This window comes from Camelus dromedarius, chromosome 13 (assembly GCF_036321535.1).
Source record: "Camelus dromedarius isolate mCamDro1 chromosome 13, mCamDro1.pat, whole genome shotgun sequence".
In the NCBI taxonomy this organism is placed as follows: Eukaryota; Metazoa; Chordata; class Mammalia; order Artiodactyla; family Camelidae; genus Camelus; species Camelus dromedarius.
Genome location: NC_087448.1, coordinates 30,012,501 through 30,035,945, shown reverse-complemented (window position 1 = coordinate 30,035,945; position 23,445 = coordinate 30,012,501). Strand labels below are relative to the sequence as shown.

The 23,445-nt window shown below is 35.5% G+C and overlaps 1 protein-coding gene across 1 annotated transcript in view; it reads right to left on the bottom strand.

Annotated features, from left to right (window-relative positions):
- Window positions 1–6,182: 6,182 nt before the first annotated feature.
- The window catches only part of DACH1 (dachshund family transcription factor 1), a 396,950-nt gene continuing 379,687 nt past the window's right edge, over window positions 6,183–23,445 (bottom strand). Inside the window, exon 11 of the mRNA XM_010978779.3 lies at window positions 6,183–8,943. Within this exon, the coding sequence (XP_010977081.3) occupies window positions 8,906–8,943 (38 nt within the window). The 3' untranslated portion in view covers window positions 6,183–8,905. The remainder of the gene's footprint in view (window positions 8,944–23,445) is intronic.

The following is a 23,445-nucleotide window of genomic DNA, read 5'->3' as shown; positions in this document are numbered from 1 at the left end:
AGGGCTGCTGCCCCAATTCATACCCCCTGACCTCCCTTGAATACAAACCAATTACGCTTATCTAAGTTTCAGGAGGAAGCTGCAAAGAGGAAAAAAACGAGAACCAGTTAGACTAAACTAGGACGACGATGGCAGAGAATTTGACTTCCAGGAGACCTTGAGCCTCATTTTATGCTCAGTGTAATATGTTATCATGCTAAATGGCACACTCACAGGCACCATGATATTTGACGATTGCCGTGACAATGACTGGAAAAGCCCAACAAGGACTGGAAACGAGGGTTGCATCAGCTCTGGGTCTAAACCACATCCCTGTTCTCAGATAACAATGAATACTCCACCACTCCTTCCAATTCCCTCCCTTTCATGTGGACCCTCCTATACATTTGGTGTCTCCACGCAAACTGGATTGTGAAGTTGACGTGCAAACGAGGCTCCCACTTCTGCACTCTTTGGACATTGAATAAAGCCTGTGCGTTCCAGTCCCAGCATTAGTTTCACTACTGGCTTCAGGAGTCCAGTCGGAAAAAACCTCCCGGACCAGGACAGTGGGTGTCGCCCAGGCTAGAATCTGACCAATTAGGTAACAGAAGTGTTTAGGAAATGATTACTCAGGTTTACATTAATTCTGTGAACCAAGAGACTACAAGTTAAGAATTTAAAGTTAATTTAAATTTAAATTAAAGTTAAAAGTGTCCCCAGGCACTTAGCAGAAGGAAATAAAATTCCTCCACGGAATATCACATTCTCAAAACAGACTTTAAAGGATTTCCCCAGATAAAGTTGCAATAAACATAAATTCATTTTTTTAAATATTAAGAAACAAGACTGTAAAGAGAATCAGACCTCAGTAAGATACTGAATTATTAGAAACAGAATAAAAATATGACTGATATATACCACAATAGATAAAAAAATAGAAGTACAAACACATAAAAAGAGACTATCAAGAATGACTTAAAAGGTTTGGAAAAAACCAAATAGACTTTCTAAAAAGGAATGTATAATAATTGATACTAAAAATTCTATGCGTCAGCTCCCAAATATAAAAAATAAAAATAAGTTCATATTTATATACAATATATCCAAGTTGCAAAGCAACAAAGGCAAAAGTTATTAAAAACTTCCAGAGAGAAAAGACAAAATGCCTACAAAGAACAGTATTTAAACTGTTTCCATAATGACAGTGAATGCCAGAGTCAGTGTAACACACAAATTGCTTAGAAAAAATTACTGAGAAACTAGAATTATACTCTAAAGTACAACTCCATTTTTTTTTCAAAGAGGAGTGTAAAATAAAGATTTTTATGATTACCAAAAAATAAATGTTGGTTCGAAATCTCAGAAGTGTCCCAGATGTGATCTGAAACTGGCTGGCCCTGTACACTGAAGGCAGGGAGAGACCAAAGGAAAAGGCTCCAGATTGGTAGATGGCAGTTTTAATAAGCAAGGAAACTTACTTGCAAGGCTTGCCTTGGGCGACCTCAAGACAGGTAGATCTCTGCCCACCACCTGCCAGAATCTTAACAGTTTATCTAGAGGCCTTAACCACGTTCGGTGATGTGTACAGTCCAGGTGACCTCATCAGCACACTACACATTCAAGGCTGTGTCCTAGTGTTGAAAAGGTGGGCGGACCATACATTCCAAGATCAGGGGTCTGGATAAGAAGTGTTCGATTGCCCAGGTCCACCTCAAGGGTCAACCAGTGGTCACATCTTCCCAATGACATCCTCCGATACTCTGTCCCTTGTGACCGGCCTTTACAATCTTACATATTCCCCTTTTCTGCCATGTGCTCTGAACAGTCAGCAAAGGGTGTTGTTAGAATGGAGGTGGCTGGTTTGTTGGCCATCTGGCTGCACTGGAGGCAGATCGCACAGCAACAATATAGGCATGTGCAAAGTAGGTAAAGATTTTTCCCACCAAGAGCCCCATGATCTGAACCACTGATTTAAGTGCCCTAGGCTGGGGGTTGGATCACTCAGGGCATTCACGTGTGCCCTCATGTGGTTTAATCAAGGTGATGCATGAGCAGACTGATCTGGTATGAACACACACCAGTCTGTTTGGATAATGGCACAGGTACCTCTTCCTGAGGCAGTGAGAATGTCCAAGGCCAGTCAGTTTTGGAGGACACCTTTTCTCACTAGAGACATCTGAGTGTTCAGTAACGACAGGCTTTGTTGGTTCTGATTCAAGTCTTGCTGGGTGCATTTAGTGAGGGTTATAACGTTCCCCACCTCAGCGGAGGGGACAGACCATGACCAAATGATGGGACCAGTGGGAAACAAGAGTATGCTCACCTGGTCTTAAGGAGAGGGAGGTGATGCTTTAGGAATTCAACCTGTTTGTGCATATTAAACATTTTGGCCATGGGAGGCTGCACTCACTGTCAGGCTTGAGGAGATGGATTGGAGGCAGGATATGCCAGACTAGGACCCCCACCTCCTCCCCTCTTTCAATGGTGAGTGTTCTATTCCAGGGGTAGTGTGTTTCAACAGGTTCTGCTTATAGCAGGATAGGAAGACCCCAGGGAGACTGAGTCGTTACCCCTCAGCCAGGGGTGCGTTGTAACTCATCCATCCCAGTGGGATGCTCCACTACAAATTCCAGTAGATAATTCATTTCCAGGCTTGATAGGACTTGGTGTTCTCAGGAGCAGAGCATGTCAAGCCACAGTGAGAATGGGGACAATGATTGTTTCTCATGAATTCCACAGCTTTGCAGTGTTGGCTGTCTCAGCAGGGGTCCCCAGTCTGGCATATGAGGCAACAGGCCCTACAGATTCCTCATTCGAATATATTAAAGCCTGAGCTAGTACCTTAGTCCACTGGCCAAGGCCAATGTGGTTTTACCTGTTAGTCATGGAAGCTGCTGCTTTGATATTCCAGTCTTCCTTTCTACCAGCCCTGCACCTTTCAGATTATAGGGGGAAATAAAACCTCCATTCACTGTCATATTCTTTTGCCCAGTCTTGCATATCATGACCTTTAAAATATAACCCATGACCACTGTCTATTTCATGAGGGTATCAGTACATGGTAATTCCATAACAGTGGCAGCCTCATTTACACAACAAGAGAGGAAAGCTGGGGTTAGGCCCCACACGGTGTCCACACAAACCAGGGCATATTTAGAACCCTTACTTGGAGAGAGGGGGCTAATATAATCAATTTTCCAATTTCTCACTGGTTGGGAACTCCCGTGGGTGGTACCATGGTCATTTGTCAGTTGCCTTCGTTGTTGTTTAGGACATACAGGATTTTCTGTTACTGAATTAACTAAGTCACTGTATTTCAAGGGCAATCCAGCAACCTTGACAATAAATACACTCTCTTAACCAGACGCAGCAGTATCTGCTTTTCTATGCACCTAACCAGCCAAAGGGTTACCTACCAAAGGTTACCTGCTGAGAAAGGGTTAGTTGCTAGGTCCATACACAGCCTATGGCTGGTGTGAACCTGAGGGTTGAAACAGTGAGGACAGCCTGAGTCTCTCACACAATAATCCAAATATCTTTCCAGATATTTTGACCCCAGGGGGTGCTTATTCATGATCATACAGCCTTCAGTTTCTCATTGTTCAAGCCACAGAGTTAATCCCTTTAGAACAGCCCAACTGTCTGTGCAAAGGGTCAAAGCCCAGAGCTCCTGAGTGATCAGCCCATTCGCTGCTGTAGTTCCTTCCTGTTTCCACCCAGATGGTATGGGTTGGGCTGAAGAGCAGCCGCAATCCATGCGGGCAGGTTGCCCAGATTAGACCCAACTCTGTACCAGGCGTCAGGGGAAATCCCACCTACTCCCTCTCCACAGGCTGCAGGGGCCACCAGAGGACTAGGTGGGGCATTTGAAGATCTACATACTCTACAGGGTCTAGCAGCATGCACATTTCTCTGTGTGTGTGTGTGCGCGTGTGTGTGTGTGTGTAAACTATTGGTTCTGTTTCTCTGGAGGACCCTGACTTATACAGAAAGGTAGGGAGAGAGGTTAGTGACTGTCAGCAATAGAAAAATAGCTTGAGGGCTCCCTGTGATGAAAATATTCTGGATCCTGACTGTGGCGGTGCTCACAGGAAACTACCCTTGTCATAGAGTGTATAGAACTAAACACACATACACACACAGATGAGCATCTGTGAGGTGGGTGTTATGCTCCTGAATAGTTGGGGAATGAAGAGAAACAAATATGTTTACACTGAGAGGAGAAAGAAGCAGACTCACTGGGAGGAGCACACGGATGAAGGTGGAAAAGGGACCCTGGTCCCCGGGGGCTGGTTGACATCCTGGCTTGAGGTTCCGTGTGTGCCCCTCTGTCTTCATAACCAATTCCTTTTGCTCTTTAACCTTGTGGGAATTTGGTTGCAGCCCAACCAAAGGAGTCCCAACTGATGCAATGGTTCAAGCCAGCATCTCCAGCTCATTGACCTGTAAGTGTCAGTGATGCTGCCAATACAAATGCCACTCGTGACCCACCACGCTCATTCGGCATTTAGGAGTTTATGCTCTGTGTGTGAATGCTTTTAGGCCATTACTTATCTGAGACATATAGATGCTAGATGATGAGAACTGAATATTGTACATCGAGACTCAATAATCAGAATATTAGGGATTTATTGTTTGTTGATGATACTATTTTTGTGAACAGGCTTCTTAACTTAAAACGAAGTTTGCGAGCATTGGTTAGAAGAATGAGGGGATTGAAATAAATGAAAAATAACATGAAAAGAGTAACTAGGATGGTGTTTCATCCAGGAAACAATGCATCCATCTCTTTTCTCAAGCTCTACAGAGTTGTCTCTCAGATCGTCTCGTATTAATCGCTAGAAGGTGAATGTACAAAATAGGTCACTAGGTTGTTACCCCATAAAGTCGAAACCCTCTTAATGCCAGCTCTCTACTTAGTGCAGAATAGATGTTCAATGAATCTTTTCTTGCTGAAAGTGAGACTGCCTATTCCAACAAAATTAGAAGCTCCTCTGGGACAATAGCTATGTTTTCAACTTCATTTATTACAACACCTAGCACAGTGCTTTGTGCAGAATAGAGGCTTTATTAATGAGTCTCTTTAAATGAAGAAATGAGAATCAGTTCAGCTTTTATATACCAGTTGTACATACGAAAGATAAATGTTAGCACCAAGCCTACACATGAGGAAAAGGGATATATTTACAATGCCATTTACAATAATGCTTTAATTCTATTAACATCTCTAATTCCCATGATGTAAAAGTGCAATCCATATGACTTTTATTTATAATTTACTCTCCTCTAGTCATAAATAACTTTTGTTCATCTTGTAAATTTGCTAGTGCCAATGAAACACACGGGGGAAAAAAAAACCTTAAATCATCACCAAATTCAACTAACATCCAGAAGCTGTATGATGTCCTAGTACAAGTCTTCCTGACCAAAACATATGATGACAGAAGACAAAAATGTGTTGGTAATGGTCACATAAACATTTTAGGATTTTATTAGGGAAAATCATAATTTGTTAATTCATTGAAATAATTTCTTTAGACAGCAAAAATATTCATTTTACATTCTTTTGGGAATGTTCAGAGTATTCGCTGAGATAGTAACCCAATATTTCTTTAAGTGCTGCATTTTGGATTGATGAAAACATTTATATATTATTAAAGAATGCTGGAATTGCAAAGTTTCTAAAGGCCTTTTTTTTTCCCAGTGATAAAGACTGAAAGCAAAACACTGAGTTAGCGTTACAAATCTACACTCTTCGAGATATGGGAATAATATATTTTGTTCCATCAACATGTCTACTTTACATTATTCAGCACAAAGCTTTGCGAAATAAGAATCATGGGAATATAAGAATATAAAGGAAAAAGGTACAAATAACAGCTTCATAAACTGAGAAATGTACATAAATAAATCATGTATATGTGGGCAGTTTGCTTAGCTGGCAAGAAACAAAATATGGAAAATCTGCTTGTTAAACAATAACTACAGAGTGTGCTTTTATGATGTTTTTCACCACAGTAATTCATATTAGAGATAGAAGCAGTTGCATGTTAAATAAAATCATTGAGCATTGTCCCCTTCGCATTGTAAAGAGCTGACTTCTGTTGTTTTTAGTTGCCTCCCATTAGAAAGTAAATACTCCTTCAGTGCTCTGCATTTTACAAAATTTAATAAAGACGAACTGTAAATAAAGTCACAGGGAGATTTCAGACAGTTTTATTAGGAGATTGTTGAAAAGAAAAAAGAAAATTAAATACAATAACAGTAAACGTGGTTCTCACATTGAAACCAGGCTCAAAGAACTAGGCTACCATAGAAAAATTTCCAATTCTTGCATTATGATGTAAAAACAGATTTTTGTACAGATTTTGTACAACAAAATTCGTAATAACCTTTTATCATTTTTAGAAAACTTTAAATATATAGATAAAAATAGACAATTTTCATAGGTCCTACATGAAGATGAGTATGTTCTGTTCCAAGGGCTTGCATAGAGCGCAAATGTGGTTATAATATAGAACAACTAGACATTAATACTTTTTAGTATTACAAAAGCATGGAAACCATAAAATGGGCACAATTTTACTTGTTTAAACCAAAAAAAAACAAAAAACAAAAAACAAAAACAAATTTTAAACCAAGCCGTATAACTAAAAAGAGGGGAAGAAACTTAAGTTACAGACTTAAAATAACATTTCATGAATTGGAATATTTACAACAGGTTAGTAAGATTCTCTCTTAGCATATAGCTGATAGCTTTTTTCTTTAATCCTTGCTAAAATTTCCTTTTATAGCGAACCAAACACTAAAGCATTCTCAAAGATCTGGAAAGGATGAATTTTAAAAGTATTTAACCTACTTAACAGGTGACTCTATGCAAGGAGCAGAAAAATGACTGATTCTACTACTTATGTAAATTGTAGGCTTTTTAAAAAACTTTCAAAAAATGTATGATTCAAAAGCTTGCCACAAGTCCCTCCAATGTTAAGTGTTGTAACCCTTTAAAGACCGCATACGGGGCAAAACAAGAAATACATACAACAAGAAATAGAATCTCTGTGCTCAAATAACAAAAGATGGTTACGGAAGAACTATGCTTAGAAAACCAAGTTTCTACAAAGCATTTACTAACAGTGTTTTAAATAAAAATATTGCTCCCTTTTAAGCAAGCTAAAAATAGGAACTGTATATATAACCTTTTTATTGTATTCAAAAATGGACTTAGCTGGTTAATAGCGAGCTACACAAAAGAAATATGTTCCAGTATTGCAAGGAAGACCTAAAAAACTATAGAAGCTTAGTGCCAGAGTATCTACCATGTTAATTCCTTTTCTTAACCAAATAATTAATACCCAATCAGAACTATCTTTAAACCTTTTAAGCTAGTTTTCTTGGACACTTAAGATTTTGCTATTTATGGTAATAAATAATGTTATGATCATAAAATTTTATGATGATAGCAAAATCATAAAATGTACAGCAACTGTACTGATTCACAAGATCAGCCTTTAAAGGTGTAATTACAAATATGCAAAAACGAAGAGAAGGTAACTTCAGCGTGTAATAAGCACTGTTTGTAGCTTGATTTCCAGTTATCTGCACAAAAGTGAAAACACATACTGTAACTTTCAAGAAGACAGTGAAAAGAACACGTAGGCACCCTTCCCTCTGACCAGGGTGGGAAACACAACACATTTTTAACTTTATCACTCAGCTACATGGTATTGGACTGATACATCAAGCATCAAGGGTTTGTTAGGTTTTGTCTTTCAGCAACATTAACATAATATGACATTAACATATAAAAATATTTCTGGTGTTTTGATTTACTGTTCAGCCACAATCCATTCTCAATAGTGCAGTCTGGGGCACTAACTAGGGTTCAATATACAAATAAAAGTGGCTGCCACAGAGTTCTGATGTCACCAGATGCTTAAGATCTCATTCATTAATACTGTGACTCCAGACAAATATTTACATGCCTGCATGCGTTAAAACCAGAAAGGTGTCTTTCTGACCAACAGGGTGACAAAACGTATTTTCTAAAATTTTCATTTTCCTAAACTCTAGTATACTACTGCATACATAATACCTTCCTTGTATGTTTTATGTTTATATACTGTACATGTGACCAACAGTTTGAATAAGAAGCATCATTATCATTTTAAATGCTATATACCACTACCAGTTTGGAATGAAAACATGTTACATTTATATATTTTTTTAAAGAAAAAAAGACCTTCAACATAATCTTTTGGTTTGTTTTCAATGCTCCTTTTCAGATATGCAAAATGTTATTTCACTGGGATCTCATCAATATCCATTTGTTGGTCTTTTTGGAAAGTATACGAACAAAAATCTTCAGGAGAAAACCCACAATTAGAGAGTTTAAAATTGAATGTAACAGAATATTACTCTTTTGTTTAATTGATTTTTTTTTGGGACTCCTCTATGTCCCCTACAAGTTCATTTCCAAGTGTTCTTGCTGGTTTTTGGAGGACATAATTCTGTAAGTCTGGTTGACCAGTGCTACAAGAGTCTTGATGCGCTCAGATACAGAATTTTCAGGAGAGGAAAATGATTCATTCCATTAAAAAAAAAAAAACAAAAAACTAGGTCTTATTCAGACCTGCCTTTAATTCTGTATACAAGTGTCCAGCAGCAAAGTTGCAGTCATTAACTGTAAGAAGTTTGATACTTGTACATGTACAAACATTCTCAGGATTCTGGTATGAACCACAGGTGAAAATCAATGAAGGAATTTTTTTTTTTTTCGTGGAATACTTTAACTTTTAAAGAACATTAATACACAAAACTGAAGAAGTTCCCTTAAAAGGACTTTATTTTTTCCAAACTTTCCAATGACGGGGTGTCTGACTGCAAAGTTCTTTACTATAAGATGGATTTCTTCAACAGGAAAGACTCAGTACATGACAGTAGTTTTCAAATACAGTCGTCCATCTAAAAATGAACAACAAAAAAACAACCAATTAATAACATGGCATTTAGGGAACAAATGTGAATATAAAAACTACATAGACTAAGATAAAATTTGTGAGTTTTATTCTGTTTTCACTTATTTAGGAAGGAACAGTTTTCACATATTCTCAAAGTTAATTTCATAATTACATTGAGTTTATGTGACTGAAAAGAATACATTTCTAGTTCTCATAAATATATATTTGCTATTTTGATATCAGTCCTGAGCACTCAGAAAATAGATAAGATTATGTGTGTGTATTTTACTGATATGCAAAGCTAGCTGATTTATGTTGAATGACAATTACCTCCTCCAAGCTTGCAGAACCAAATTTTCCCTGAATGCACTCAGATATATCTCCATCACGAAAGACTGAGCTCCCTCACCTTACTCCTTAGCGGTGTTGTTAAATACACCATGCAATGTAACTATTGCGCACATTTGTTGCTATTTATATGAAAGCCACCTAGGTTATTTCAATACTATCAATGAACTATATAGCCTTTCTGCCTTAAAGTGAGATTAACTGAACAACTAAATGTTAAGAAGAAATATACTACTCAACTTTTATCAGTTGAGAGACACACAGCTATGTGAAAAAAGAAAAGTCAGTCAAATCTTGGACATGTTTGAGAAACCCATTTGAATGGAGCAGAAAAAAGAAATTAAAAATCCACAAGAAAAACAAAACAAAATGTAAGCCTACTTCTCAAATGTAACACCCGCTTAAATGTCCGCTTTGTGGTATGATCCAAACTTTGGAAATATTTGTGTAAAATATGTCTAAATTTCAAGTTTTCATACCTACAGTAGAAGGTAATCAGAAAAAGAAAGTTTTCTAAACATTTTTTCAAAATGAATACTGCAGTGTAAATGTTTGCAGAATTCCTGGTAGCTCAAGAATTAAAACAAAAGGAAACAGAAATGACTTTCAGTAAATTTAGGAAATAGACAAGAGTCTACATATTTGCAGATTTCACCTTCAACATGAAGCTAATTGAGTGCTTTTACATAAACTGTAGTAGATAGAGTAAATAGTAAGAAATTTAAAACCAATTTTAAACCACTCTTCTACTTCATAAAAATATTGATGTGCCCAAATTTTATATTCCTACCTTGTTTGAGCTTAGTCTAGTTTGTACAGTTGGAATATTACCTCCAGGACGTCTGTTTTTCTTAGTGATATAGTCCACACACCCAGTACATGTTCAATAAATATTTGTTGAATGAACGAATGAATGAATGAATCAGATATATTTTTCATGTGATTTACACATAGAAGATAAATAAACCTAATAAACCAATATTATAAAAATAAAGAAACTAAAACTTGTCTTTAATATTCTTAGTATCATGTGGCTAAAAATTAGACCTTTTTAAAAATAATTTTGACCTTAATGATTTTTACTAAATAAAGCAACTAATGTTTTAAAATTCAGTAATAGAAAATATAGAAATAACCAAAGAAGTAGAATGCTGATGCTTTTACCAAACTTTTCTAATTTTTAGTCCTTATTTAATTAACCCTATTTCTCTCTCCTTTCAATTATCTCCATATTTCTATCATATTCAGTTATGTTGAGGATATCATTCTCATCCTTATTTTTTGAAAAATAGATAATGCCTCCTAGGATTAGAAAAGGGGAAGAGAAATAGTCTTAATTTTCCCCAAGTTCAAATTTCACTAAGTAAAGTCCTTCAAAATACCAAGAAAAAAGTGATAATTTGCTCAAAATTAACATCTCAGTCTATTGATACTTAAAAATCTTTGTACATTAAAGAAAAAAAATTAAAGTCTTAAAAAAGTATTTTCTAATCTCCTATGATGTCCATAGCATATTAAGTAGAAGGAATCCAGTAGCAAAGAATGGATATATAAAAATCATTCATTAAGTATGAATCATTGTTTTAAAAGACCCACTAGCCAAATTCTTCACCCAGGTCTAAAGGACTACATAATTTGGTATTGACTTTCCTCTCTAATCTTACCTTGTTACCACTCTGCTTCACTCAGTGACCCTGATTCTCCTTTGCATTTTACATATGGCTCACCAAGCTCTGCACTGCTCTGGAGTATTCAGGTCTGTTCTTCTTTCCAGAAGCCTGGAAGATAAGTACCTCCTCCTTCCCCACTCACATTGCTGCTAGCATCTCTAGAACTTCTCTAAATAGAGCTCTCCTATTTATTCAAGCACCCTAAGAATTAACTGCATAGAACTTGTCTCACCTACAAGTTCCATATGGGAAGCTTCCCACATGATGAGACCCACAAAAGCAGCAGCCATGTCTCTTTTCCCATCAGTATTAGAAGGAGAAGGTTTTAGCATGAGGCTTGCCTTAAACTTTTGAATGTAGACTCAAATGTTAAAGTTTTGGAGAAGGACCTGGAGATGATCATACTAAGTGAAGTAAGCCAGAAAGAGAAAGAAACAAATACCATATGATATCACTTATATGCGGAATCTAAAAAAATGAGACAAACGAGCTTATTTACAAAGCAGACTCACAGGCACAGAAAACAAACTTGAGGTTACCAGAATGGGAAAGGGGGTGGGAATAGATAAATTGGGAGTTCAGGATTTGCAGATACTAATAAATGTAAAATAGATAAACAAGGTCCTACTGTATAGCACAGGGAACTATATTCAATACCTTGTAATAGCCTATAATAAAAAAGAATGTGAAAAGGAATATGTATATATATATGTACATATATGTGTGTGTGTGTGTGTGTATATATAAACTGAATCACTATGCTGTACACCAGAAATTAACTATAAACCAACTATACTTCAATTTGAAAAATAAATGAAAGGGAAAGACATAGGGAAAAAAAAGAAAATCATCTGAATTGTTGAAATGGAAGCATTCTACTTGTGAGGAGAGAAAAAAGGCCTATTTAAGAACTTTGAAACAGTACAGATACATTCATTGTAGTAAATGAAGTTTCTATATTAAAAAATACATAATTAACTTGCTTATATAATAAAAATAGTAATTATCTTTAACATTTTAGAAATTTTTAAGTCTATCTGAAACTAAATTTTAAAATAAACTATATTAATTAAAAATATAACGCTAGTAATTTTTTGGTAAGCATCCTAACTGTAGTTGTATAAAAATACACTTATGAAACTTTATACATATTTATGTGCTCAGTATTTGATCTACTATAATAATCTACTTTTAATAAATGTCTCCTTCAATTTTTGACTAATGTTCCTAACAGATGAACAAACGCATCAAGCATTAAAGATGCCAGCTATAAAATAGATCCCAACTGCTACAGTAAAGGCATTTCCATGATTAAATGATACCTAGACATCAGAGATTATCTGCCTTAGAATTAACTGGAAACAGAAATATGCCAGGCATAGACAGACCCTAGAAGAGTAACTCCCCCTCCCTTCGTCTACAGAGCCCAACTTTCAAAGCAAATCTACTTTATAATTTTGTCACCTTTACTGAAATATAGTTATGGATAATTCAAAGTCTGCAAGAAAAGAGGTTTTCGGTAATTTTATATTGTTCCAAAGGCATTACGCTGGTCCTCCAATCCATAGCAAACAGTCACATTTGGATGTACCCAGAGAGCTGAGAGCAGGCTTCTGAGTTCTGGGACTAGAGGTCTATCTCAGGCTTCTGCTAACAAACCACCTGAGTGCAAGCTGAATGGCAAGAGTGCTAGGAAGAATATATGGACCCATAATTCAAACTTTGCTGTGTTTTTATGTTCTTAATAATGGTTCCAATACCTCGTCCCTCCCTGACTCTTCAAACAGCAGGCAAGGCCATGGAGCCCTACAGAAAGCCCATGTAAAAACAAGCTATAGGATGGAGATTATTGGAATCTCTGAGTATTTTCATGGCTAAGACCTCACTATTTAGAAGTATGTTTGCACCTGGAAACTCAGAGGGCTTATTCACACGTTTTGCTTTCAGGGATGCCCTTTGTGCATTACACTTACTTTTGAACTAGGTAATCTCACATCCACTAGCCATTTCCTAAAGTAAATGCTGTCTTTATGCATTTCTGTGTATTTTTCTTGATGCTGAGCTGGACTTATGAAATGATTATTCCTTGAAATCTCAAATGGATGAGAACTTTCCTTTATGATCAAGTAAATTGACAAGAAAGGCAACATGATTATTACCGGTATAGCTAATATCTTCTGAGCACCTATTGTGTTCAGGGTTCTTTATAGGTTTTAAATCGTAACTTTCAACAATTCAACAAAATAGGTATTTTTAGTGTCTTTTACAAATAGGCTAAGTTAAGGCTCAAATAGTTTAAGTTATCATGTGCATTTTCACAGAGCTAATTAATGGAAGTACAGTGATTTGATATTTGTGTGAATCCAAATCCATTCCACCAGGGCACTTCCTCTAATAGCGACCGGAAGATCACTGGAGGAAACACACTGTCCCTGACTCACAGAAGTCAGGGACAGACTCTTGGACACCTTGGTACCATCAGTCTCCCTGCTTTGTGGATCCGTTCCTCACCATCTTCCCAGAAAACAGAGGTTTACATTTTACTAAAAAGTAATGCAGAGCCTCAACTGAACAACTTGAAATCGGAACTAGAATTCTTATAGTTTGGTTTCAGAGAACATACCCTCCTTTGACACGATGGTTATTTGCTTTTGCATGGGAGGTTGATATGACAGAAAAATCATCAAGCTACACTTCTGTGCATGGGAGTACTTAATTAAAAAGTCTGTTCTAATTAAAAGCGTTTGGGAGTAGGGATTGAGTGAAACTATTTAAATTACAAATCCCAAGTAGTTCCAAAGTTCACTGTGATCTGATGCTTACAGCTATAATTTGGTGTATAAGAAAGTATCTTGATCACTGAATAGTTTGTTGCAGGCGTGAAGTTTTGTATGCTACTTACTGTTATTATGCCGATTTAGATCTATAGATAATAAGTTAAAGAAAAAAACTAAATTTCTGGTAAAAGTGGATCTCAGTTTTAATACAAAACTTGAAACCATCAAATCATCAGACCATTAAGTATACAAATTCTATATGTTATTTATTCACTTTGGCTAAGGAGGGGGAAATGTGGAATCTTTCACAAAATTTCCAATTTGTTTTATGTTTTTTACTGATGAAGCTTACTTTTTTGATTTAATGTTTTTGGAGCTATTATTATATAAGTAGTTACTGGTAACATCTAATACATGTAGACAGATATAGAATTTAGCTTTTATCCCATGTATAAAACTAGAGTATTGAATAGGTTGATCATTTATTTTTAAAACTAGTGAAATTTGTTCAGTAACAATCACAATATAAAATAAGATTTTATATGAGAAGACGGTAACAGTTTGGAACAATTTCAAATTGCTTGCTTGAGTAACACCAGGAACTGAATTCTCTCATTGTGTGAAAAGTATGTGAAATCATTAACAAAGGCGTATGCTAGTGAAAGGTTATTACTCAATGTGCAAGTAGCTGTCTATCCCAGTTTCGAATTGAACTCCCTTGCAGACATCCGCAAGGATATCTTACATGTCTTTTGCACAAAGGGTTTAATAAATTACATTCCCCATTAGGAAGTAGTTTTATTAAAAAAGGCATCTATTTGTTCCAAACATATCCAGACACCTGTAATCTACTGAACTTTGCTGCTTTCACAAAACAGTTGTATGTGCCCACATCTCACTACCCCCGAGCTGAGCAATATATGAATCTAGCAGAAGACAAACATACAAGATCGTAAATCTGAAAGTTTAGTATTTACTTAAAGAATATTAGGTTAATATGAAGTATAGTAGCCTCGAGCCTCTCTCAACAGAATGTCTTAATCAGATGAAGCAAGGAAACCAAAAACAAGTGATGAAAACAAATGTTAATGATTCATGTGATATTTGATAAGACAACGGAAAGGAAGTCAAAATAAAAGCAAACAAACAGCAACAGATGGGAAGGATCTTTGTCAAGTCATAACCCCTCTTCTAAAACCCCTAAAGGAAGAAGCTAATTAAAGAAAATATTGTTTCTTGCTGTTTTTTTTTTTTTAATTTTCTATTTAGAGTAAGAACATTCCTGCTACTGCTGAGGCAAAGAAACAGAGACACAAAGTCTACATTTAACATGAGAAATATTTTAAGAGAGATTGATGTTGAGCACAGGCTCTTTCACAAGAGGATACGGAGTAAATATCATTTCTTTTCATGAAATGCAGATAATAACAGTGTAAGTGATTTCTGGGAGTCATAGGCAAGGTTGTGCTCAACTATAATTAAAAAGGAAAAACTGAAAAGGTTGCAGGAGATTTTGAATTTTATGTAATTCAAGGTGATAGGTGCTGAACTTGAGGCCCACAAAGTTGGACCAAAGTAAGAGAGGACTGGATCCCGGGTCCCTTCTGAGTGCTTTCGCCATAATCACCTGGTGCCATTCTAGAGTGGGCGCAGACAACATGTAAGAGGGCACAACGACAGAGGTGTTCTGTCTCCACAGGCCAAATCTACTAGTACCAGCTGGAGGTAATAGGTTGCCTAACGGACCAACGTGACCGAGCTCATTTGAAATCATCATTGTCAACTGTATCTACTGTTTGTCTGCTCAATAGGGGCAGGCAATTCTAGGCAATGTTAAAGATGCTGGCCCCTTGACAAAATGTTCTGGTTGTGAACAATCAGCCTGTACTCACGTAGACAGGGGTTGGATCCCATGCATTGTATCACTAGAACCTAAGTGTTGTTACAACTCTTGTCATAGAATCCAAACTCGTGTTCTCTTCGCAGTCGTTTTCACTATGCAAACACTTCACCAAGCTTCACTATTCTAGAGAACTTGATTGAAGTCTAGCTATAATCTCTCTAAGAGCAGGTAACCTACCATATGACTTTGTGTATTTCCAGCACCTTGAACGTTACCTGGAAACTGGTGAGTGCTCAATAAAAATATACATAAGGAACCATCAAACTAACATTATAAAATGAGGGAAAGACGGTTATTACATGTCTCTGGATAGTATACCTGAGTCTAATCATGAGGAAATAGCAGATAAAAAATGAGAAATTTTCTTAAGATTCTTTCTTCAAAAATGTCAATTTTATAATTTTTTAAAAGGCCAAGGAAATGCACAAGATCAAAGAGACTAAAGAAAATTATGACTAAATATATTGTGATCCTAATTTGGATTCAGTAATGCTATAAATGCTAAAAGGACATAATTAGGTCAAATGACAAAATTAGAGTTTCAATGTCACTTTAAATAAAAGTGTCAATGAAATATTTACTGAACTGATAAATAAAGTGTGTTTATGTGCAAGAGAACATACTTATTTTTAATAAGTATCCCCTGAAATATGCACAGGTATAAAGAAATAACTGTTTTGTTTAACGGTTTGAAACACAGGTTATCTTTTTAAAAGTTTATCAAAACAAAAGCAAAAAGCAGAATACAGACATCTTTAAAGTTTTGCTTTGTTTCTGTAAGTAAAGAAAAATTATATTGCTGTTAGGTCCACTCAGGTAAAGCATTCGTGTGTGTGTTCTAATTAAGCATTCATTAGTGAGAAGTGAGAATCCATCAGAGCGGTTAATGTGCCAGCAAGTGAGAACGGGGCACTTTGCACTTAGGTTACCTTGTCCTGATTGGAAGGTGAGACCTCCCAACTTTAACAAAAAGAAACACAGAGGAGTTTCATATTACTTTCTCCAGTCTTCTATTCATTTCTGGGAGAAAGACGACTAAGACGCAGTGCTGGAAGGAAATAATCATTTGACGGCATATTTGAAACTTAATAATAAATAGACAAATTGTCTAATATGCTTAATGAAAATGGAGCATTAAATGGAGTGATACCCGATTTGATAAAAATAGACACTGAAGAGACAGAAAATAAGGATCTTTCAAATCAAGCATTTGTATCACTTAAAACTGTGAGAAACAGACAAAATCTGTGGTGAATAAACTGAGTTTTCAGACTAAATGTATGTGTTATCTCTAGGGAACAAGCAACAGTGGCAGCTAGAAGGGCTGTTCTTGTTGAGTTTAGTTATCCTCTTTTAGGTTTGGAGAGAAAAAAATCATCATTTTTCTTTTAAAGGTTTAGCATTTTTTATATTTCTCTATTTTCTATACCATGACTCATTCAGTAATTTTAATAAAGTCATTATGTGTAAAATATGGTAGATAATTGTGAATGAATAAAATTCTAAATCTCTAGAGCCTGATTTAACATTTAAACAATGCTGCAGCAAGATGCTGGCCTGCTGCTAAACTTGAAAAAAATGTCAAACTTCAATGAAAGATCTCCAGTTTTTTCAGTAAGTATGAGAATTGTTTTAACTAAAGAAAGGCCACTTTTGTGGGGAATAGCTTTTCTTTTATCTCATCTAATGGAATCATCAAATATTAAATGAGGTAGTTTTCTGTGCTCTAAACTTTAAAATTAACACATAAGACTGCAAAGCATAATTAAGTGAAATGCAATAAAAAAAAAACCACATAAGGGATCAGTTCAGAGATGTGCAGAGTTATAGTAAAGAGACAGATTAGCAAACAGGCAAGAAAGTGTGTTCACAGAATTATTCTATGTAAAGAATATGAGAATCAGTTGAGTATATGTCAAGTAGGGTTGATCAGGCAAGTTTTGGCAAATGCCCATTAAACCACAAACCAGGGATAAGGTTACCTTCAAAGACTGATGTGAACTTCTGGTCTACCTTTACATACATTCTTGAGTCCATAAAGTATTTGAATTATGTAATACTCCTTGTTCCAACTGCATTGTCACCAGATAGCTTGACAATAGTATTTTCTGCATAGCCCTCTGTGGCAGGAATCCTCTAAGATGGTTAGCAAGGCTCCCTGCTTCCTGGTAGTCACATCCTTGTGTAATCCTTCTCCCTTTTAAGTCTGGGCTCTATCTAGTTAACAACTTGCTTCTAATGAAGAGAATATGCCATAGGTGATGAAAAGTCACTTCCAAGATTAGGCTATTAAAAAACTGTGACTTTTGTCTTGCTAGACACTTTCTCTGGATCTTTTCACTTGCTTGGACAGATGAAGCAGGTTGCTATGTACTGAGCTGGCCTATGGAGGGTCCACATGGCAAGGAACTGATGACAGCCTCTGGCCAATAGCCAGCAAGGAGCTGAGGCCCTCAGTCCAACACCCTTGAGGATGTGTGGCATGCCAACAACAATATGAGTGAGCTTGGAAGGGGAGCCTGCTTCCGTTGAGTCTAGGGATGACAACAGGCCCTGCCAACATATTTTTGCATCTTGGGAGAGACCCTGAAGCTGATGACCCAACTAAGTTACTCTCAGATTCCTCACATATAGCAACTGTGAGGTAATAAATGTTGTAAACCGTGAAGTTTTGAAGTAATTTGTTGTGCCACAAGACATAATAAATACTCCTTCTTTTATAAGAAAGACATGCTGGTCAATGTCACAGGTAAATATTTCAGTTCTTGTAACTTACAGTGTGTTAGTATATCTTAGTTTGCTTTCTCCTAGAACACAGAAAAGATTGATAACCTAACTCTGCGTCATGTGGAACTCACCAAGCCAAACACTACCTTGTGAGTGCTCTTGGAAGCTTGCCTGCATTTCACAGAAACAGCAAAACCAAGCTGCATATTTCCCAGTACAATATTTCTTGTCTTACTATATCAAAAAATTTTTTTAAAATACCTCTCTAGTTTGCTACTAATGGAATAAGTTACTCTAAATCACAGACTATTTATTTTCACACTTTAAAGGATTTGTTTTGGCCTTCTAAAAACATATATATTTTTGTGGAAGTAGAAATTAGTTGTATTACCTTAGGGTACTTTGATTGTACTGGGGATAAAACATAGATTTTCCTTAAAGATTGATGATCATATTTCATGATACATGGTGGCCTCCTCAGAGATAAAAATGATTATTGTCAATTATATTAAACTTAATTGAGAGTAATAATGACTGTATCAAATTACTTGATGCAATGTGACAGGAGTAACCGTCCTAGGAAATTGTATAGCTCCATATTGCTAGGATTGCTACCATTTAATGAACTACCAAAAAGACAAGAAAGAGAAGGAAAAAAAAACTACACTTCTCTATTAAATCCATCTAGAAATCAGCCAATCATTTTAACATCTTTCAGAATCTTTGATTCAGTAGTGGTGATTGGCCAAGCTCAATTTTGGTTAAATCTGGAATCTTGCAATATTTGAAGCAATATTCTTATCCTGCATGTTTTTCAAGGAAGCAAGCATAATTCTTTGCCAGCTGATGAGGAAAATAACAAAACAGCCATAAACAATAACAAGTGTAAGACACTAAATGCTTTCTAAAGTAGAAAGCAATGAAAAAAGACAAAAGGCGCTATCACAAAAATATGCAATGCTAATAGATAATTTTGCATTTTATAAATTGTCTCTGTAGACACAAAAAATTTCAGGAAATATCTAAGCACTCTAGACTTACAATTTACGTTTATTTTAAGTTCTAATTAGTTCTCAGCCTATATTAAATTCCATGAGATTACCAAATTTCTTCAATACAATTTCAAAAAATAAACACAAAAACTCTGCAAATAAACATCTTAAGTATATTATAATAAATGTGCATATGCTTAGAAAGAAGATAAATACTGATACATGTATATTTCATGCCTACTGTGAAATTCTGCCCTGGGTCATGGTAACATTGGCCACTATTTCCATTAAAATTAATAGCTTGTGGCTGTGGTTACTGTCAGTATTGCCTTATTTTCCCATCACTAGCAATTGTGACATGAATAAAATTAAGTTATATCACCATGTAGATAATTACATTCTGAATTAAGGTTAGATTTTAAGAAGCTTTATGAATTTAAGACACTCATCTAGGACCATGTCAAAACCACTTTATAATAAAATCTTTATTTTCCTACCATTGGGACTCCATACTACACTTAATTTCAGGGCTACTCCACAGTTGCACTTGGACAACACCAAACTGTTCAACCAGGAATGCCTATTTTATCTTATTAACCCTTCATTTCAATTGGTCACACTCCAGTTCCATCTCCTTTTAAGGAAACTTACTCAGATAGTATGAGAATATTAACGTGTACATCTTGGATAACAAACCTTGCCTGTTTCCCAAGTCTTTGATAGCATCAGGGAGTCTGAATGAAGAGTTCACAACTTGATCAGTCTTCTTTGATAGGTCCTGGTTCTTTACTAGCTCAGTACTCAGATGAGAATTCTCGAAATGCTGCAATTCTAACCAGACACTTGATGACTCTATCATCAGTTGCCATATGTATTGAAAAACCATGGTGTGCCTAAAGCTTAAAATACACTCTAAGACTAGTATTATTCAGGTATAACACAAACTTTGTTGTGATCATTCAGAACACTATTATATGAGCACTTTTTCTTTACTTATCGAGTCTAAAAAATACATGTAATTTTACTCTCCCTTCATCAAATAAGAATATTTATGCTGTTCAAATGATTGCAAAGAATGTCTATGCATCAGAGGGAGAAAGCTAGCAATGAAAGTAAATTATTGCTGCTTTTTTGTTTATGACTCTATTCAATGTAGTTTGATTACTTGAAAGGACTGGTATCCAACATATTGCCATATGAAACAATATCATGAAAAATACATATCTTTTAATGCAAGAGTTGAACTGACAGTTTGTCATAGGTAAAATCTGCAGAATCAACAAAGATGCAAAATATATAAGTCAAAATATGAATTATCTAATATACCCCTATGTATTTTTAGCATTATTTATTCTAATTTTATGTATATAACATAGCACTGTAAATTTTTTTTGGTCTCAGTTTTATTACATTCACTTTAATGGACAAAATTCAATGCTGAGTAATCCATCCTTTCTAACTGCCATAATAAGAAAAAAAAAGCTACATTATGGTTTCTCTATTTAAAAAAAAAAGTATGAGGTCATTCAATACAAATAAGGATGGTGCAAAATGAAAGAAATATGTTAACTCATAGTCATTTGAACATACGTTGTTTCCCAGTGTTGCATTTATTACTCATTATAGTCTTTTTCTTGGGGTGGGAGGAGGGTGGCTTGATACTCTAGCCTTTTTGGAAAAATGACAATGTGAAGATTATGCAAAGAGTAGGGGGTGTATAGCTCAAGTGGTAGAGCACATCTTAGCATGCATGAGGTCCTGAGTTCAATCCCCAACACCTCCTCTAAAAATAAATAAATAAATAAACTTAATCACCCCCACTCACACACACACACAAAAATAAATAAAAATAAAAAGATTATGCAAAGAGATTCAATATTTTCAACATAAGGCCTTAATGATGCCCAAAGCTATGTCTCTTGTCTGGACCTCACATTCAAACCACCTCACCTCCAGCTCCATAGCTACCTATAGAGAGCTGGTACCACTCTCAATGTAAATGCCCAGTTGTCACAACAGACCGTGCAGCAGGAAGACAAACTCATCATTGTGTACTCTGGCTTGGATCTCTTTCCCAGATTCGCATTTCAAATTACCAACCACTACATTCTAAGCCCTGAAATTTGATTTTCAACTTCTATTTCAAAGGCACCTACCCACTATTCCTTGCACAACACCATAATTTGAATCCTAATTACCTCATTTCTGAATTCATTACATTCTTCATTTCTTTATTCTCATTCTTTATCAACTAACTCCTCCTATACACTGTTTATACAGCATTTAGGATTTAGTATATTGACTTCAGATATAAAACAAGGGGGACCAGATTTTTGTCTTAATAAATATTTTTTAAGAATTTGTTTAAAGTCAACCTCAGAAGCAGTCATAATATTTATTTCTCTTGTTTGCCAAAGTTATATAAAATATGTCAATAATATGGCTTCTCAGAGGTTAAGATTTAACATACTAGACTTAAATGAATCTTCATCAATCATGCAGTTGGAATTACTTGCTTTGTTTGTGCTCTGAAAGTACTGTTTACATTTCAGAAGCAATAGATCAAAGCGTTACTTCATTAAAAGAGAATCTTTTACAGCTTTCAAGAAAAAAAATCAAATTTTCTAAATTTCAGATTTTATCTATTAAATTAATTTTAGGCTTTGGAACATGTATGTTCCCAATGGTGTGCTAGTGAGTTCTTATAAACAACAAATCTAAAAATGAGTTACCGTGGAAAAACTTCAAAGACTGATGAGATAAAACTTCACTTCTTTGTTGACCATACATTTTTAACATTAAGGAAATAATTGGAAAGGTTTTTGCATTACCTTTGTTTTGTGAAAATAACATGCAATGGTGCCGACTGAGTTGTGATAATTCACAGCCTTTTATGTGAATTGTTGCATTTAAATAAATACCTGTGTTCTAATTTACTCACAGAGGAATAGAATCACATGTTGAAACATTATTGAAAAAATTGGCAACCAAGAACTGCATTTAAGATCGAAGTGGACAGTTAGTCTACAATTCTTGTGACTTTACAAAAATAAAAACAAACTCCCCAAATCTAGTTATACTGAAACTTAAAGATACAAACATCCTAAAAATACCCACCTAATTTTTGTATGTTTATTTACAACCATGCAAACATTAATTTCCATAGCATTTTCACTGTGCAGATAAATGCTAGCAGTATTTTTGGAATTAGTCAGTTGAGACTTCTGTTACGGATGTGAAATTATGAGATGAGATGTGGAAAGTAAGCGAATGCTATTCCCAGCTTTGGATCAAAATGAGGTTTGCTTTGTTGTTTTGTTAACAAGATAGCTCAGATTCCTTGATGTTTTGACTTCTTCTGAATGGATTGTCTGTCATGGTGTGAGCCATGGATTGCTGATGACAATTCCCATGTTCTGAATATGGACTTGACAAAAATAACTTTTTGAGAGCCACAGAGGAGGTTTCTGCCTAGTCTGCACCAAAATCAGATCAGTGCAGAAGGCCACTTGCCCTCTTTTGCTGTATTAAAATGTGTAACAAGGAGCAAAGAGGCATAGTTGAATTTTGTCTGCATTTTAAAACTCATTGTAAAACTACAACAAAGCTCTACAAATAATGAGATATAATATGATAGGGAAAAATAGTTTTTTACAGGCACATTTTGATTCTGCTGCTGATAAACCTTGGAAGTTAAATTAAATATATCACATATCGCAATGAGGTCCCATCTGGGAAAACTATGAAGAATTGTAAGAAATTTATTCTAAAAGACCATAAGCATATGAGTGCCATGCCATTAACATTTTCCTTTTTATCTACTATATTTACTTCACACTTTTCATTTTTGAGCCTTGGATATGTTAACCAAGATTGGTTATGAATTCTTAGGGAAATATAAGCCAAGGACCTATATTATATAATTAATCAACCCTTTGAATTAAAGGACCTTCTGCAATTTATTTAAATACTCCTCATTCTAATAATTTAAGAACTAAAGTTAGAATTTATAAAAAAATTTTGGCATTTATAATCCTTCGCAATAGTCAAATCATTAAAGTGCCTGATAAAATGGGATTGATTTGAATT